General features: G+C 43.8%; 1 protein-coding gene and 2 non-coding genes across 4 annotated transcripts in view; all 3 read left to right on the top strand.

The window, feature by feature from the left end:
- Positions 1-3,771: 3,771 nt before the first annotated feature.
- Trnak-uuu lies at positions 3,772-3,844 on the top strand. The gene has a single exon. It is a non-coding gene; the product is annotated as a tRNA-Lys (tRNA).
- Positions 3,845-8,965: 5,121 nt separating this feature from the next.
- Trnam-cau lies at positions 8,966-9,037 on the top strand. Its single transcript has one exon. It is a non-coding gene; the product is annotated as a tRNA-Met (tRNA).
- Positions 9,038-12,728: 3,691 nt separating this feature from the next.
- Pom121l2 (POM121 transmembrane nucleoporin like 2) overlaps positions 12,729-19,533 on the top strand; it is a 7,904-nt gene continuing 1,099 nt past the window's right edge. The window contains exon 1 of one of the 2 annotated variants that reach the window (XM_028776228.1): positions 12,729-14,432. In XM_028776228.1, the coding sequence (XP_028632061.1) occupies positions 13,105-14,432 (1,328 nt within the window). In that variant the 5' untranslated portion in view covers positions 12,729-13,104. Of the gene's footprint in view, positions 16,036-19,533 lie in introns of those variants that run through there. The other variant, XM_028776227.1, reaches the window with a different exon arrangement.

Below are 19,533 nucleotides of genomic sequence, written 5' to 3'. Positions count from 1 at the left end.
ATTTAAAAGTCTGATACCTTATTTCTCTGGGCTAAAGTCAAAGTGCTAGCAAGTTCTATAAGACAATATTCCTTTCCTGTTCCAGGAGAGGTTGTATCCCTTGGTTTGTAGCTTTATTTCCTAACTCCTAAGGCTGATAAACACTTTCAGCAAAGTGCCTGAACACATCATTAACTCAAAGAAATCAGTAGCCCTTCTGTATACAAACCAGTTCTGTAGCCTTCAACAAATTTCATTTTTACACCAGTACTGCGCTATAGAAATAGAAAGCAGACTACCTCTGTACATTTCAGTTTTCCAATAAACAGATTATGAAAATTTTAAAAATTAATGAAAACAGAGGGAATCTTATTTAACCCTATGTCTTATGGTTTTACTGCTATGAACAGACACTATGACCAAGGCAACTCTTACAAGGATAATACTCAATTGGGGCTGGCTTACAGATTCAGAGGTTCAGTCTATTATCATCAAGGTGGGAGCCTGGCATCATCCAGGCAGGCATGGTACAGGATGAGCTGAGAGTTCAGATCTTCATCTGAAAGCCTCTAGCAGAATACGGCATCCAGGCATCCAGGACAAGGTTATTTAAGCCCACGCCCACAGTGACACACCTATTTCAATGAGATACACCTCCTAATAAGTGTCACTCCCTGGGCCAAGCATATACGAACTATCATATTCTACATACTCAAAATGTAATTTCCAAGTGTAATTGGTATTTATTAGATACTTTATACTTTTTATTCAAAGTCTTAAAATCTAGAATATGTTTAACATTGTACCACTAGCATATTTTAAAATATTTATTAGTGTGTGAATGCATGATGTGTGTATAGGCACATGTGCCATGGTGCACATGAAGCACATGTAGAGAGTCTTGTACAACTTTGTGACATTGTTTCTCTAGTTGTACCTCTTCTTTAGTCTTTATTTTTTTTGAGACAGTTTTCTCAAAGAGATCTACCTGTCTCTACCTTCTGAGTGCTGGGATTAAAGGCATGTACCACCAGACCCGACTTCTTTCCTTCAATCTTTATGTAAGTTCTGGGAACCAGATGCTGGTTATCAAGGTGATACAGCAAGAACTGCCAGGTCCTGCATGGCCTTAGTAGGGGTGGAATGAGTTGGTTCCTGCCCACAAGCTGCTAAGGGCGTAAGGCTTGTTTGTATAATAACGCACATATTTTCACATTTCTCCTTCAAGGAATATCCTCTCTGTTAGCTTTAGTGATTCCATGGTAATCAGAGACAGCATGAGTCCTGGAGGCAAAGGTGTGAATAATATTTTAGCAAACTAGCAAATGCTAGAACCTTCAAGACAGCCCTTAAGGCTGTGGGAAAGAACTCTAAAAACATGAGTTCAAAACAATATAATTTCTCAACTATGCAAAATATAATGATAGTATGAATTATATGAAGGGCTTCATGAATCCAAAAGAACAAAAACAGCTGCTTTTTGAGCCAACTGGTCAGAAAGACACTAAGGAAGACAAAGAGTTTAGGGAGCAGTGATCTCAGGAGATCCCACCCAGCTAAGTTTTTTGTTTGTGCTTACAGAGGCTTGATTATGCTTGGCAGGCTCTGATTATCAGGGTTACACAGCAAGAACTTTACCTGATGAGTCATTTTGCCTACCCTAGAAAAAATATTTTTATGTCATAGAAATGCAACAGTTACCATATTTGGGGTTATTTAGTCTCTTTTATAAAATATTGTAGCATTTATATGTGGACCTTTCATTCATGCAATACACTCTCCATTTTCATCACATTAGTTGTGACTACTTTCAAGAGTCCATCATGATTGGGATTAAGATTGTTGACAGTCCATCAAAGAAGGAGGTAAAGAATATCATTATGTTCTCTCTTGAGTTTCCAGCCACTCCTCCCAGCCATTTCTATGCAATTCCTCCCAAGTTGCCTGTTGCTTTTGTAACACTCTGGTAAGCCTTAGGTACCAGGACTCCCTGAGTGAACCACATGGAACCAGGGACTGATGCAAAAGCAAGAGGAGTTTATTGTTCCAGCGTGTTGGGGTCATCCTGCATCCAAAGGAAAGGCAATGCCAACTCTGCCTCCCCCGGGCAGCCTGTTCAGCCAGTTTTATACACTTTTCAGGGGTAGAATAGAGCAACAGCTACTAGGCACATTGTGATTGGCAGAATAGTGTGACTTTTAAACTGATTGGTCCTTAGGGAATGAGGTAGCAAGGGCTTCCCTTATCTGGGGAGGGAGGCTTGGGGAGGGGTGGAGCAATGGTTGGTCCCCCCCTCTGTGGTCTTCTTGAGGAATGTAATCAGCCTTTCCCTTCCAGAGGGGAGGGGTGCCTATGTGTTCCATGACCTCTCTCTTTCAGGAGGGGAGGGGTGCCTAGGTGCTCCATGACCTTTCTCTTCCAGGAGGGGGCCTGGTGGAATTTTCCAAAGGCCCTGAACTGACCTCTTCACTTTCAGGGTCTGGGGGAATGGCTAGAGTATATAGGCTGGGGAAGGTGGACTGGTGAGGAAACGGTTCCATCTATGTAGCCATAGGGAAGCCATCCTGCATGCTGAGTGAAGACTTTCCAGTGCACTTGCTTTGGTGCCCATGTACTTGTGGGCAGCCCCTGCTCTGTAAGTAACCCAGTAAACTCATAGATTCCCAAATAGGGGAACTATATTTGCTTTGTCATTAGGACCTCATAAGGAGTGAGTAGACATTATTTACATGTCTCCTGGGATGAATTCATGCAGTTTCCTGTACATTTTGTAATTTCACCCTATATAAACCGTGGTAGGGAGCTGGATACCGTGCTGTTAGGAATTAAATACAAACACTTTATATGCTCAGCACACTCATCATTCAGAAATCTATCAATGTTTGTTTGTTTGACTCTGGTTGCTGGATCTGTCTGTGGATGTGAGAACTGATTTGATACAGCGGAGTATAGTAGGAACAGCAAGGGAAAAATACAGTGACATCATACTTTATAAAATGCTATTGGAAGTAGAGAACAGCACTTCGAATGCAAACAGATGAAGGATCAGTTAACAATCTTTCACAACTAAAAAAAATGTGTGTGTGTGTGTGTGCATGTGCATGTGTGGGTGTTTATTTCTATGATTCCTAGAGGATCAGTCACAAGTCCTAGGCTAGCATTCTACCACTGTTACAGCCACAGTGCCCTTCTCTCTTTTGAAAGGATGTTGGAAAGGACTTCCATGGCTTTTAAATTCTTATGATGGGGTCTCTCTGTCCTTCGCAATTCACCTTTATGAGAAGGGATGACAGATGCTCACTGAATACACCGCATGTGTCCCAGTTATCTAGAAGGAGAGGTGCACCAGGGCAGCAGAGGGCCTATAGAGGCTATGTTAAATGTTCTTTTCCAAAAGAACCCTTTTCAAGCTTGTCAGAAACCATTATCTTCCACTAGTTTGCTTCTTGCTTCTGTTAGTTTTTTTCTTTGCTTCTCTTTGTGTCCTCTTGTCTGATTATTGGTGTTCAGTAATTAGGTTGATGGTGGCAAGATTAACTACCAATATTTACTAGAAGCAGTCTATATATTCTTCTGTTTATTTCTATCTTCCACAGACTGTTTACAGGTAAGGGTCAGTGTTTTCATGTTACATTGCTGCTGCGGAACTTATAAACAAATGCTAAGTGAATCGTACCTCACTGTTACAGGTGGACTCCATTACCTTTCCAGTGCAAGAATTAGCCTATTCTAGCAGTGAAAATGGTAGCTATCAATTTTGTTTGTCTATGTGAAAAGACTTGCTATATGAGAGCCTGGATAGCTCAACTGGTAGAGCATCAGACTTTTAATCTGAGGGTTCAGGGTTCAAGTCCCTGTTCAGGCGTTGACATTCAGACTTTGAAAGTTGAGCTTCACATGGTAAGTTTTTATTCTACGCCAGCCAGATGATAGCAGTTGAGGTAACAGTTTTAAAATTACCCTTCCCGAGGAACTCTGTATGGAAAGCTGACAGATCACAGAAAAGCTTCAGTTAGGGTAGATTTTGTTTTGTTTTGTTTTTGTTTTGTTTTGTTTTTCAAGACAGGGTTTCTCTGTGTAGCCCTGGCTACAGATCACATAAAAGCTTCAGTTCTAGAGTAAATTGGTTTTTTTGTTTGTTTGTTTGTTTGTTTTTTCGAGACATGGTTTCTCTGTGTAGCCCTGGCTGTCCTGGAACTCACTCTGTAGACCAGGCTAGCCTCCAACTCAGAAATCCGTCTGCCTCTGCCTCCCAAGTGCTGGGATTAAAGGCATACGCCACCACTGCCCGGCTAGATTGGTTTGAAAATATTGAAATATTCACTATGGTAAAGTGCAAGATTTAGATTTTCTGTCTTTCCATCTTACTGTTGAGCTCTTTGGCAGATGGGAAGCTCTCTGAGAAACTGTGACCATGTCTTAAGTGTAATGATAAGCACAAATGTCAGGACTTATTAGCAAGCTCTGTGCTGTGACAAAACACTCAGCCTACTAGATAGAAATAGTGTACATCGTTACCAGCCACCCTTGTAGTTTAGGCCAACCGGTATTAACAGTGTGACTGACAGAAGAGTAGACTGTGGGGGTTTTGTTTGTTTTTGTTTTTAAAAAATGTTGATTTTCCCTACCTGTCAGAAGATTATAAATTATAGATTATAAAGTCTCTATAAACAATTCTAAGGAGAAAATAAAATAAAAAACAACCCAAAACAACCTCTAGAATGAATATGCTCAGCCAAATCAAGAGTCGAGGACAAACTTTGCTTTGTTTTTAAAATTTATGTGTTCGAGCCTTTGTAAGTGTGTACCACACGTGTGCCTGGTGCCTACAGAAATCAGAAGATGACGTTGGACCCTTGGAACTGGAGTATACAGGGAACCAAGCTTGGATCCTATGCAAGAGCAACAAGTGCTCTTAACCGCCGAGGCATCTCTCCAGCCCCTTGCTTGTTTGACTGTCTTAAATAATGATGGACAATAGTAGCTCACGGACTATTTAAAGGCAGTGCATGGGGGACAGGATGATGGGTCAGTTAGAAAAGGATATGACGCACATTGTGGTGGTTTGAGTAAGAGTGGCCCCATAGACTCACATGCTTCCCTCCTAGTCGGCAGAACTCCTTTGGGAAGAATTAGAAAGTGTGGTCCTTGTTGGGCGAGGTGTGTCACTAGGGGTGGGTTTTTAGGTTTTAAGAAGCCCACACCGGGTCTCTCTCTGATGCACCGAGCTGAGGATCAGGATATAAGCTGTTAGGTGTGTCCCAGTGCCATGTCTGCCCGCCTGTCGCCTTGCTTTCCTACATGATGCTCATGGATTTTTCCTCCAAAACTGTAGGCAACCCCCAAATAAATGCTTTCTTTTATAAGTTGCCGTGGTCATGGTGTCTCTTCACAGAGATAGGAAATTAAATATATTCAGGAGAAAATAAAATGTCACAATGAAACCATTACATTGTATGGTAACAATAATTTAAATGAAAAGTAAAAATAAGTGATGCCAAAGATATTGATTCTTCATAGGTACAAAAGTGGTTATTTACCTACATTTTAGACTGCTGTTTAAAAATAAATTCAAAATGGATCATAGGCTCAAAGCAAAAATATAAAATTGTAAAAATTTTAGGAAAAAAACAAACAAAAGAGTGAAAGAAAAGAAAAAAAGAATGGTTCTACAATGTAAAGAGTTCTCAGGCTTAGAGTCAAAGGCAGAGCATAAGTGAAAAATGATTAACTAGTTCATCAAAATTAAAGACGTACTCTAGAGACTGTTAGATACATCAAAAGGCAGGCTGCAGAGTTGGAGAAAGAGTGACAACCAGATTCATACTGAGAACACACAAAGAACCCTCACTGTTAAAACAACAACAATCCAGTTAGAACAGGCAAAAGACCCATTGACTAGGAAACACAAGGGGAAGTCAGAAGAGGCCCAACATCATCACCAGTTTGGGAACTGTCCATAAAATAACAAATGCTAGGCTGCAGAACACAGAGACCTGGGCCTCTCATACGGTACTCATTAAGAATGTAAAATGGTATAGGCATTTTTAAAAAACACGCTGATGGTGGTTTTTTTTTAATTATTTATTTTAATCTTGTGTTTAAGAGTGTTTACCTTGGGGTGGGGGTGCTGGAGAGCCGACTCAGCGGTTAAGAGCACTGACTGCTCTTCCAGAGGTCCTGAGTTCAATGACCTATAATGTGAGGCCCTCTTCTGTCATGCAGGTATACAGGCAGATAGTCACTCATACAGATAAAATCAATAAATCTTAAAAAAAAAAATGTTTGCTTGCTGCATTCTCTCTCTCTCTCTCTCTCTCTCTCTCTCTCTCTCTCTCTCTCTCTCTGTTGTGTGTGTGTGTGTGTGTGTGTGTTACTACAAAGGCCATAAAAGGACATCAATTCCTATGGAACTGAAGCTACCCATCCCATGGCTCATAATCAAAGGCAAGTCTAGTTTCAGACCTGTTGCTGAGCATGGAGGCACCAGGCATGCACATGATCACACATATGCATGCAGGCAACATACCTGCACATATAAAATTGAAAGTAATAAAAATGTCTCAAAACAAAACAAATTTAAAAACAGATTAGGAGTCTCTGAGGGAATTAACAATGCCTGGTGGTATGAACACAGCCCATCCATAATGACCACCGGTCCTCTGTTTTGGGAAGGTTAGCATGTTTCATGGATCATCTGACTCTAGGAGGACCTTCTGTTTCAATTATCATTCTATATGTGACAGTATCTTTCGAACCATCTTGTAACTCCAAAGTAAATGAGTTAAAATCAATATTGTAATGGTCATAATGGATATATTTATATTGAAAAACCTTTTTTTGTGTTTTTATTTTTGCACAGCAGTGATGGTGCACGCCTTTAATCCCAGCACTAAGGAGGCGGAGACATGTGGATCTCTGGGAATTGGAGACCAGCTTGGTGTACACAGTGAGTAGTACTACACCACCTGAAATTACATGATGAGATCCTATTTCAAATAAATTATTTGAAAAATAATTTAAAATTATGTGTGTGTATGTGTGTTTGTGTCTACACATGTCCCAGTGTCCTTGAAATTCGAAATGTAGTATATTATCTCCTGAAGCTGGAGTTGGGAGGTGGTTGTGAGCCTAAGGATATAGGTGCTAGAAACTCAATCAGGGTCTTTTGCAAGGACCGAAAGGGCTGTTACTGTGGCGGTTTCTCTTCAACCTTCACGACTGCCATGTTTGTAAAAGAAATGGAATATAATAGTCATAGGATGCTGGGTGGCGGTGGTGGTGATGCAAGCCTTCAGTCCCCACAGGAACTGCCTCTCAGAGTTACAGGACAGCCAAGGCTGCACAGAGAAACCCTATCTCAAAAACCAACAAACAAAACAAAAACAAATTAAAAATAGTAATAAGAGAGTAAACTCCATTTGTAAACTATGACTTGCTGGAGGCGCTGGTAGATGGCTCGTTGGCTACAATAGCTTTCGGATTCCACCAACCACATGGTGTCTCACAACTTTCTGTGGTCAAAACCCTCTACTGACCAGCACCAGGCATGAATATGATTCACATACGTACGTAAAGAAACATAAACATTTAAAAGAAAATATTACTTAATGGGGTTGGCATCTCTGATTCTCATATAGATGTAGATAAATATTTGTATATTGTGATTTAATGTCTTTGTGACTGTTGCAGTCAGAAAAACTTGAAAATAGGTTCGGTTATGTTTGAGTACTTTGCCTGCATGTATGCCTGCACACCTAAAGAGGGCATCAGATCCATTATAAATGTTCGTAAGGTACCATGTGGTTACTGGAAATTAAACTAAGAACTAGTGCTATTAACCGCTCAGCCATCTTTCCAGTCCCAAGATTTGTCTTTTAATAACTAAATCTGAAGAATTCTCTTGAGATGCCAGAGACCTGAGAGGATAGGACAGATAGGCTATCTTTGGGTTCAGAACAACCCTAGAGACACAGACTGCTTACCTGTTTGCCTGTCTGATTCTCTGCCTCTGGCTTCTCCTTCCCATGTTTGACAGACATGGCAGAAGTCAAGCACATGCTATCTAGTGTTGGCTTGAGGAAATCTTCCCAGACAAGAAGATCAGCCATCCTAACCTCAAGAAGGCCCAGAGGCTTCCAGCAGAGATTGTCTACTAAGGAGACCCACAAAGTGGCTACAAAAAGACCAGGGTGTTTATTTGGTTCCGCCAGGGGGCGCTCGTACCCCGCAGTGGGGAGGCCTCGCAGGGCGGAGTCGGAGGATTTTGCCCTGTTTTCCCTTTCGGATGAAGCAGAAGCCGATTTTATTGGGTGCGTGGAAAAGCAATGGTGAGTAAAATAAACTAAAACAATAAATTAAAATGAAATAAAATAATAGCTTAAAAGTGACCGCCCGTCTCCCACCACTGGAGACCGAGGCTCGCACGCTTTTAGAAACGCGTGGCGGGCACGCAGGGACTGTTATCCACAGCCTTCCTGAAAGCCCTGGCACTCAGACAGAAGCCAAAGCAAGAGAAAGGACCTATCTGTTAGTTTATCTTCTATTTCTTTGTCTTTGTCGAAACTATTCCACACTCAATCAGATCGAAATTGCCCTAGCTATGGACCCATTTGAATCGGGAATTCGATGTTTGTTTTTCTGGGGTGTGTTAGTTTGTTTGTAAACCCTATGCCCGTGAGACCAAATGAAAACTCTTTTAAGCACAGCGATCGCCTACGAGACTTGAGCAGAAACTAGTGAGGAGGCTGTATGGCTCCGTACTCTGGCGTGCAGACAGGGAGGAGGCGTGGGAGTAAGTTAATAGTGAAACTCCAATTTGTGTAGTGGAGAGAATCGGAAAAAACAAAAACACAACACAACACAACACAACACAACACAAAACAAAACAGAACACCATCAGAAATGTAAAAAAAAAAAAAAGTAGGAACGCAAGAAGGGTAATGTTCACCATTAGAGAATAAAAGAGCAGCACACAGGACGTAGTAGCAGAGTGGCGCAGCGGAAGCGTGCTGGGCCCATAACCCAGAGGTCGATGGATCGAAACCATCCTCTGCTATGAATTGTTTTGTGTAGTGCTTTCGCAATTGGCGACACTGTTAAAGTCAGACTAGGTTTTATTTGGACAAAGCTATATTAAACAACTTTGAGCCCTTTCCGATTTTATAGGCTCTCCTCTCAGTTTCTTAGCAACATTCTCCTACGGTAGATACTTTCAGAAGTCTGCTTGATCAGCTATTGTATATCGTGTATGTAGTTCTTTCTACTGCCCAACAACCTAGATCCCAAACATTCACTCAACCATGTTCACCCAGGAGGAGATAACATATTCCGTGTATTTTTGATACACCTCTTATTAATGGCTTGCTTTTTCTTAAATTTGTATCTGAAGATAAAAAAACAAAACAAGTAGTTACTTTCTACTTCCCATCCTTGATTTTTGTTCTCTCTCTCTCTCTCTCTCTCTCTCTCTCTCTCTCTCTCACACACACACACACACACACACACACACACACACACACACACACACAGTCCTTTGTAGGTGCTAGGACAGGCACATATTGAGGATTTTTAGGTATTTACTGAGGACAGTCACTTGCCTCCTCCTCGTAAACATGATACAAAACTGTAGGTAAGTAAAATGTTGTGTTGACGTTTACAGTCATTGTAAATGTCTTACAAACTTTCGGACTTCCTGAAAACAGAATGACATCCCACAAAAATGCTCACCATATCCTTTGGTATTTTAGACACCTCTTTAGCTATTTTTCCAGAATCCAAAATAAGTGCATTTGTGGTATTATTACACAGCAATCATGGTATTTGTTACACATATTTCTGGATCTCTTATAGGGACTGTATGGTTTGCTTGGTAGCCTTCTAAACTGAATTTGGGATTCAGAGGTTCAAACTCACACCCGGATGTACTGAATTTCTCTTCTCTTCTCTTCTCTTCTCTTCTCTTCTCTTCTCTTCTCTTCTCTTCTCTTCTTTCTTTCTTTCTTTTTTTTTTTTTTGGTTTTTCGAGACTGAATTTCCTTTCTTATGTAATGTTGTCTGTCACATTTTTGTACCCGACAGTGAATATTTAAGGAACTGTACATTAAATATCCCATGAACTCTTGAATGTGACTTAAAAGGTTGTTTCCAAAACCTAGAGTCCTTCTGGAAGATGGTGTGTTTTACTTGTGGAAGAGATGTGGAACACTGGTGGCCAGGGGCTCGATCTGGAGGATGGCCTCTAAGACAGTGTGCAATGACTGAGCTGTACCTGCTGGTGTTCCTGTCCCTGTCCTGCTGGTGCTGCTGCCCCTGTCCTGCTGGTGCTCCTGCCCCTGTTCACTTTCTACTTAATGTGGGAAATGAGTAACGAGGGTAGCGTGGCAAGAGAACCCCTCATTCTGGAGTCTGTTTGAAGCGACTGACAGCTTAAAATCATGCTTTCCAGCACAATTAACATTTGCTTTGACAGTTGCCAACACAGAGACAAAATTACTTTTATGTAGAAATATTTTCAAATAAAATGTAGAAGTAGGCATGGTGGCTGCTGTATGCCATTAATCCTAGCTATTAAGAGACAGAGGCAGGTGGATCTCTGACTTGAGGACTGACTGGTCTCCACAGGAAGTTGGAGGCCAGCTAGGGCTGCATAATGAGACTCCTGAAAAGTAAAAGAAACTTAGCTAGCAATAAACCAGACTGAAGGCTTGAATATGTATGACATGGGGGAGGGCTACTCCATCTCCTCACATTTTCCAGGAATTTCACAAATAAAACCACTAAGGTCACAGAGTCAGTAACCTAATATCATGGATTCCTATGGTCTATTGTTCCTTGTCAATGGCAATCCTGTTAGTTGCCACCAAGGAACTGCCTCACAATTTCATTTAAATTCCTTAGCAATCATTTAAAGATAACTTTATAACTCTTCTGAATCATATTTATGAAGGACAAGTGGGTACAATTCAGAGAAGCTCATAGCTCTAGCTGCCTTGCTAGCCACCCCCCAACCCTCCACCCCCAACCCTCCACCCCCCAACCTCCACCCTCCACCTTCCACCTCCCCTGTTTCTGGGCACTAAGCTTGATTACTATGGTTGGTTTTTTTTTATATTTTTATTCATGTTTAATGGTCTCTTAATTACCTTTTTTAAAAACCAGAATGGATATAGAAATTAATGACAAGGGCTGGTGAGATGGCTCAGCGGTTAAGAGCACTGACTGCTCTTCTAGAGGTCATGAGTTCAAATCCCAGCAACCACATGGTGGCTCACAACCATCTGCAATGAGATCTGATGCCCTCATATGGGTGTCTGAAGACAGCGACAGTGTACTTACAAATAATAAATAAATAAATCTTTAAAAAAAAAAAAGAAATTAATGACAAAATGAATACTATAAAATTGCCGCATCTTTTTAAGTTAAACAATGTAGTTCTAACCCCCTTTTATAAGGTGTTAAAGAAATTTCAGTGCAGCTGGACATAGTGGTACACACCTTTTATCCCACCATTTGTGAGGTTGAGACAAGATCATTACAAGCTTGAGACCACTCTGAGCTACACAGTAGTGTAGTCTACACAGAGTGAGTTCCAGGCATCCAGGGATACATAGAGGAACTCTATCTCAAAAAAACAAAAACAAAAGATAACAACAATAACACACACACACACACACACACACACACATCATTTAGCTGTTATCTTTCTGTTATCTCCTTTATTCTTTCTTCTGCCCCAGTCTTAAGCAACCAGCAATCATTCTGGTGGATTTGGATACTCTGTTTCATTACATGTGTGGTGAACTCATACAGTTGTTCGTTGTCAGGATACATTGTAAATACATCTTATGTCTCATTCAGTCACCCTCATTCAAGTTTTAGTCCACCTCCATCCCCAGTTCCTCTGTACAATAGCCTCTTGAGGACACTTCAGAGTTGGATGCATCCCTCTTTATTCGTACCGTGTTTACATGCTAGGGGAATCACAGTGTGATCTTCTAGAACTGTTTAATATTTGTAGATGTTCTATTGTTGATACATAGATGTTCATAATTTCTATATTTTCTGAATATCTTCTAGTAGTTTTGTGTATGTGTGGGGTACATTCGTGTGTTCATGTAGAGGCTCTCCGCTTTAAAATTTTAAAAATTACATTTCGTGTATACATTGTGTGTGTGTGTGTGTGTGTGTGTGCGTGCGCGAGCGCGTGCTATTGCTATATTGTGTGTTTGGAGCTCAGCAGACAGCTTGTGGGAGTTAGTTAGCTCCTTCCACCAAGTGGATGCTCAGACTTTGCCATCTTGCTTGTTATATTGTTTTGAGAAAGTGTTTGGTTAGCTACTTGTTTTGTTTTGGGTGGAATGTAAGATTCTAGCTCATGGACGGGCAGAGTTCTTTGATAGTAAGTCCATTGGCCAATATAAGGGGTGTAGAGTGAAACTTTCTGTGTTCTGTAAGAAGTCAGTTTCATCTTCAACTCCTACCAACTTGTTCAACACACTAATTCTGCAAGTGAATAGTGGTTTGATCGGGAAGAGGAGTGTCTTCTAAATAGACACTTTCCCACCATGGTGTAAGTCAAACAGGTTACAAATCCGGGCTTTACCCACTGAAAGCACAGTCCTGGGTTTGGCCATGAGGAGGCCCCGATAGAACTCACAGAAGTTACCTCAGTAAGCTGCTGCCTTTCCCCATTGACAGGTCACAATGCCCTATAGCCTGCCTAAACAGTTTCGTCGTGCTCTCTTGAGCACATCCATTCGTCCCCTCACCAAGTACGGTGAAGGGGATCAAAGCGCCCAGGGTCGCTCCCAGCTCAGAGTTTGGGGAACTGGGAGGCGCACCGATGCGCATCCAGGTCCAAGGCCGGGTCCTGTCTGGATGCTGGACACCTATCCCCCTTGAGCTCTGCCGGTGTGGCACTCAGACCGCAGACCCCAGAGGGGGCTGACGTGCTTGCCGAGGCCCGCGTGTCGCCAGCTCCCCGGTTCCCTCGCGCTTTCCAGGCGCTCGTGGCCCAACCGTCACTTGAGCAGCGGATGCTTGGATTCGGCCACCTCCGCCGCGGTCTGAAACATCAGAAGTTGAAACGGGGCCAGAAGTCACCGCCCGCCCGCGCCTCTCAGCATGGGCAGCTACCTGGGCAAAGCGGGATCCTCGCCGCGGTCCCCAGCACAGGGGCGCGCAGACGCACGGGAGAAGCCTACGACCCGCCGACCCGCTAGGCCCCTCTACCAGGTCCACCGTGTGCAGCATGTCCACCGCGCCCAGCCCGCCCGGAGACACAAGCCGGCCCGGAGGCCGCCCAACTGGGATCCCGCCAATCCTGCCGCTTTCGTCAGTGAGGCCTGGAGGCGCTTCCCCATGAAGAGGCTACAGAACCCCATCATGGGCTCTCTTCCTTCAGACTGGTGGGAAAGTTACCTGAAACGTAATATTTGGTCCCTTCGTCACCCTCGGGCCACATGGAGTCCGGTGACAGTCAAGATCTCGCCTCCTGAGTGGAGACCACGGCCTTTGTTCCCAGCATCAAGAGTGGTGAACTCCGCGGGACCTTCCGAGGAGCCACCAGGCCCCTGTGGGAAGGACCCGGTGCTGAGGGCCCTCCTCGAGTGCAGGAAGGGCAGAGCCAGGTGGGAAGAGCCACTGTTCCCTGACAGCTCCGACAGTCAAAGGAATTTGGCCACCGTACGGTCCGCCTTTAAGCCCCTGTTGAAAAGCGGAGGCACTGTTTCGTTTGTGGCCAGGCCTGGGTCTCTGAAAAGGAGTCTCCATGCCCAGAGCTCAGATCATAAATGTAAGAGGCCCAGTTGCTCCTCCGTGGCGCTCTTGGCCAGCATACACACCCGAGGCCCCCTCAGCACGAAAAGAAATGCTATTACCAGCTCTTACAGTTCTTCTAGAGATCTCTCAGAATCTTGGAAGAGACATTTTTCCAGGACAACAGTCCAGACTCCAGAATGGCCATTGAAAAAGACAGGAAAGAGTTCTAATTCTCACCTCTTAGTCACACCCAGCAGCTCTGTTCAGCGAAATGAAAAGATTCCTCTACTGCAATCTGGTCCTAGGGACCTGCTGACTGTACCTTACCAGCAAGGTCCTGTTGTCACAGAAGAGGACCCACCATTAGAGGGGCAAGCTGTGCCGAGCAACCAAACCACAGAAGCTACAACTGGGACAGCCACAGACTCTGTTCCAGAGATCAGGGCTGGTATTCAGCCTCCCTTGTCTCTCAATTGGTCTTCTTCTGAGACAGTACTTAGTACCCACGTGAACCCTCAGCTGGAAAACTTAAAGAATATGCCTGACTCACGTGGGTGCTCACAGTTAGAGCACATTCAAGGCATCTCTTCAGACTCAAAGCCCTCAATTGCTTCCATCCAGGCATCTCCGAGCTCTCCCACCACACCAGTCACTGATTCCACCTGGCCATCTTCAATCCCTCAGGCTCACAGGTCTGCTGTGCCCCCACACTCATCTGTCATTATCCCCACAGCACCTACCACACAAAGCCCTTTGGTTGGGGTGGTGAGTAGTCCAATTCTCCATCTTCCTGCATCTGTCCTTCCTGTGGAGAATTCTCCTCACTTGGCATTAAGACCTGTTTGGGAGCCTGTGCACAGTACTGAGGTTAGAAGTGCCTCCTCACACTCCAGAATTTCTGTCATGGCTGAGGCATCTTCAAGCTCTTCTCTCTCCACAACTCCAGGTATTTTAAGGCCCACCTTCAAGCCTATCTTTGGCAGTATAGAACCGCTTAAATCTATGTCCGAGACAGCTCCTGTGTCCGCCAGGCAGCGCTCGCCTTCACTGAATTCTGATTCTACCCATCTTTTCCACAGCCTAGCCAGCACAGCCCCCTGTGTGGTGACATCTGCCATTCCAGACAGCACATCCAAAGACCCTGGTGTGGGTTTGAACATAGTGACCAGCACCACGGGCACCTCTTGCTCTGTTCCTTCTTGCGAGACTTTACTGCTGGGCACTTCTCAGGACTTTCCTTCAGCCACTGATTTGATTTTCCCTTCCCAACAGCCTTCGATTCCCTCTGTACACACGGTTACTATCTTTAGCCAGGTTCTTACTAGTGCCATCAAGATATCCCCTCTCAGAAGCACTGATAAACTGAAGGAGGTGAGCAGCCCTCTGGCCACATTGGGCTTATCATCTGCAAACCAGCCTCCAGTGACCTCAAGCACCTCCAATATGACTTCAGCACTCACAGCATCTTTAGGGTCAAGCCCAAAGCCACCTTTTCCACCATCCCAAAGAAATACTTCTCAACCTTCACCTGGGGCCATAGATGGGCTAAAGCAATCTTCTCTCCAACTAGCTCCTGCCCAAAGCTTCAGTACCTCTTTCCTTTCAGAGAACTCAGGTGTGTCCCCAACCCAGATGTTACCACCTGCTCAACTAGACCTTAGCAAGACCACACAGCCAGCTTGTGGGGGGTTAACATCTTCAGCTCCCATCATCCACACTCCAGCCACCAGCCATGCAGGCTGTGGCAGCACTCTGGCTGGGTTTCCATTCAGCAAGGGTAGTTCAACTGCCCTTAGGGTTGTCAGGCAGAACCACCAGAGTGGGACCTACAGTTCAGCATTTGGCAGCACAGCCCTGAGACCTTTTGCTTTTGGAGGGTTAGTGACCCCCATGGATTGTGGGGAGCCTGAGGTCATTGTCACTGCCCCACAAAGGAGTATTTCTGGCGCAAGACAGAGTGTGACCCCAAGCACCCTCGCTCCCTTTGTGCAATGCTGGAACCAGAGCATGCAGGGCCCCCCTAACCAGATCACACCTTTGGCTAGCATTCCTGCAAGAAAGATCATGTCTGGGGCTCCCTCTTTGGTCCCCTTTGCCCAGAGTACCCCTGTACCTGGAGCAATTAAGGCAGGCAGTAGTCTTGGCTTTGGGATGTCCTCTCCAACTGTGCAGGGTTCTGTGGGGAGAGATCCTTTCAGATCATTGGAACCTTCATTCTGTATTGGTACAAAATCAAAAACCCTAAGGAATCGGGAGCCAGGGCGCTCCCGAAAACATCACACTTACAAGAAATAGCCCACTCTCTCTGTCACACTGCAACAAAGAGCCTCAATCTCTTGCAACTCTCTGTAACAAACATATCCAAGACCCAAAGTGAAAGCTGTAGGTGTTCCCTCCGTGTGTCATAATCTAAGTCTTCCAAGAAGGTAGACCACCAGTGTGTCATCAAGCGCTGGCAGAGAATGGGGCTGCAGGAGACTAAAACCACAGGAGCAGAGTAGAAACTTTGACTTCCTTTCCACCCACTCCTCCCTGTGAGCTCCACCCCAGCACAGCCTCCCATTTAAAGGATGGTCATGGCAGGAAGATGCCAAGCATCTTTGGGGGGTAGATAGATAGGTTGATCCTATAGAGACACCAAGTTCTCAGTTCTCAGTGCTTGTTCCTTGGGGGGTTTCCTGGGAGTGTCTGGGTGTGAGCTGATCTGTCTTCATCCTATTGTTGAGGATCAAGGTGATCTCTGAGAATTTCCCTGTGTGTTGCTCTTTGCCCCACCTTCTCTATAAAGTTGCTCCAGTCTTTTCACTAAGAAGTAGTGGCTTAGTCCCATCCTTCTTTAGGTCAATTTAACATACAAGACTAACTAATGAAGATTCAGCCTGTCAGATCTGAAAGAAAGGTCATCCCTCAGTACAGGAAGGGGCGGCTCTTGACAAGTTCCCTCAAGAATCAAAGCAGGCCTATCTCTCTTTTCTATCTACTAGCTTCTCTACTTGCTGCCTTCCACTTGGCCTTCATGAGAGATTTAATCTTCTCACTCTGTTAGTCTCTGTGTGTGCGGTGTTGGGTTTGGAGGAAGAATGATCTGTAAGAGTGTGAAGTTGGCAAAGCCAAATTTCAATTGCATAAAAGTCTCCTGCAGCTTGACTGATGGGACTGACTAGCACTGCTTCAGGTTGCAAGGTTGACTCGCTCTAGGTGCACAGCTGCAGTGTGACCTTAAAGGATGGATTACCAGGGAGCCGGAAGGCAGGGGAGAAAGATGGCCAGGATGCTGAAACCTTCTTTCTTGTTTCTGACACCATAGACCATGCTAGGAACTGCAAATGCCCAAGTAGGGAAACCAATACTTACATTTCATTTTTATTTTCTTTTTATTGGTGCTTTGTCAAATCAACCCTTTCAATATTCACATCTTTCTCCTAGAGGGTCAGCAGGGCATGAAACCCTTAGGCCAAGCAACAAAGCATGGAAAGGTGAAAACATCAGGCATCTAAGCTGATTCCAGCTCTCAGGCCAGTAGGAAGTGCATGCGTAACCTGGATATCCTCCTTAGCACTTCTTAGCACCTCCACACACGAAGGCATACATGCTTCTTTGGGTACATTTATTACATTTTCATTCTATTTTATTTTATGGATACCTGGGAGAAAATCTAATTGAAAAAGTAATTGACCTTAAATTGAATGATAAAATAAAAATATATTGTTGGAAAAAAAAAGTCTACGATACAGGAATTACTGTCAAGCTCATATAGGTAACAGCAGAAAAAAATGTTAACAAATTTGCCTAAAGTCACTTAGAAAAGACTAAATTTAAACTCTGGTGACTGCAGATGTGACGATTTCTCACTCTCTAATCACCAAAGTTAGAACTGCCTGACTCCAAATATCTGGTAGTTGGCATTGATCTGTCTATTTGTGTCTATGTGAGCTATTGGAGCTTGAACCTAGGACCTCACAAACGCAAGTACTTGACCATTTAGTTACGTTCTTAGTCGTGTTTCAACTTTAAAGGGTTTCCATATCATGGCTGTACAATGTGTGCACTGCCACGTGTGTCGGTGGAGCACAGTCAAGGTCAAGGGATTACCTTGGTGAGCTTCTCTCTCTCTCCCATGTGGGGTCCAGGTTTTAGGGACTGAGCTGCTATCACCAGACTTGTGCAGCAAATACCTTAGCCCATGGTGTCCAGTTTCAACTTTTACAGACATTCCCAAGATTGAAATCTTATTGAATGAGGACAGAAAGAAAACTGTAGACACTACCCTCTGCTCTTTGCAGTGTATAGAGATAGTTGTATGACTTGCTCAGTTCTTGGTCCTGGTCATTCAGTGGTCAAGAACAATTCCTATTTAGGACAATAGGAATTTAGTATAGAATTGTTAAACAGCTGATGGTTCTATCTAAAGGGACAAGAGCCTAGAAATGAGAGTGGACAGAAGATTATATTGACCATGGCTGACCCTAAACTTGAACTCTGCCTGCCTGCATTGTAATAAGAAGGACAATCTTATTGCAGGCTAGCCACAAATCATGTGCTCAGACAGGAAAGGAAGGTCACTAAGATGTATTGAGATCTCTTCCAAAACCGTCATGTTCAGATAGCAGAAGAAAGTGGACATGACTACAACGCATATGATATAATGCAGACAGCATCCTGAATACAATGGGTAGCTGTGAAAATAGACTGAGCAGCATAGAAGTAGGTCAATACTTAACTTTTAGATTACTCTGGCTGTCCTGTGAGAAGAAAATAAAATAGGAAAAGACTGGGTACTTAGGGGTGTTTGTAAGAGTCTTTTTTGGGTAACAGAGAAAACATTAAAAATGTAAGATGGGGAGGGGTGGGAAGTAATAGTAGAATGTCTTCCTAGAATGCATGAAGCCATGGATTTTATGCCCAGCATTAAAAACCTACATGAAGCAGCATACGTCTATAATCCCAGCACTGCAGAGGCGATCAGAAGTTCAAGGCCATTCATTCTCCTAGGGCTGCGTTATTCAGAACTTTGTTGAAAGAAAGAAAGAAAGAAAGAAAGAAAGAAAGAAAGAAAGAAAGGAAGGAAGAAAAAGAGAGGGAGGGAGAAAGAAATAGAAAGAAGAGAAGGAAGGAAAGAAGGAAAAGAAAATCCAAAGTGAGGATAGGTTATGGAACAGAATTTGGGAAAAGGCTCTGACTGGGATTTCCTCAGTTGGTCCCTTAGAGTATAGGTTGTTTCTTTCTAATGCTTGGATGTATTGGATGGCCCCAGGAAATTGCAAAGCTCATCCTCACCTCTGAGGGTTCAGCCTACCCTCTTACATGACAGTACCTATAGTCAGAAGACAGCTGGGGTATCCTGGGTTACCTCAAGAAAACATATAATAAGATAAAAAGAGTTGGCTCTTGAATCTTCTGGATTTGATTTCCCAAAGGCTTGAATTGAGTTTCAGAAAAGCGTAGAGTTTGGAGACAGTGAGGTATCCAGGAAATGAGAAAGATTCTGGAGGAGCAAGCAATTAAGAGTAGTCAGGGGCTGGCAGGATGTCTCAGTAGGTAAAGGCACTGGCTGCCAAGCCTAACGACTTTATTTCGATCTCCAAGACCCACTTGTTAAAAGGAGAAAACTATTGAGTTATAGTGTCAGAAGCCCAGCACTGAGAGAGGCAGGCTGATCTACAGAATGAGTTCTAGGACAACTACATAATGAGTCTTTGTTAGAGAGTTAGAGGGAGAGGTGAAGGTGGAGGTGGACATGTGGAGATGTGGAGGTGTGGAGGTGTGGAGGTGTGGAGGTGTGGAGGTGTGGAG

The sequence above is a fragment of the Grammomys surdaster genome, unplaced genomic scaffold, assembly GCF_004785775.1.
Source record: "Grammomys surdaster isolate TR1022 unplaced genomic scaffold, NIH_TR_1.0 267, whole genome shotgun sequence".
NCBI lineage: Eukaryota > Metazoa > Chordata > Mammalia > Rodentia > Muridae > Grammomys > Grammomys surdaster.
Note: the sequence above shows the minus strand (reverse complement) of the source record. Positions and strands in the feature narration are given on the sequence as shown.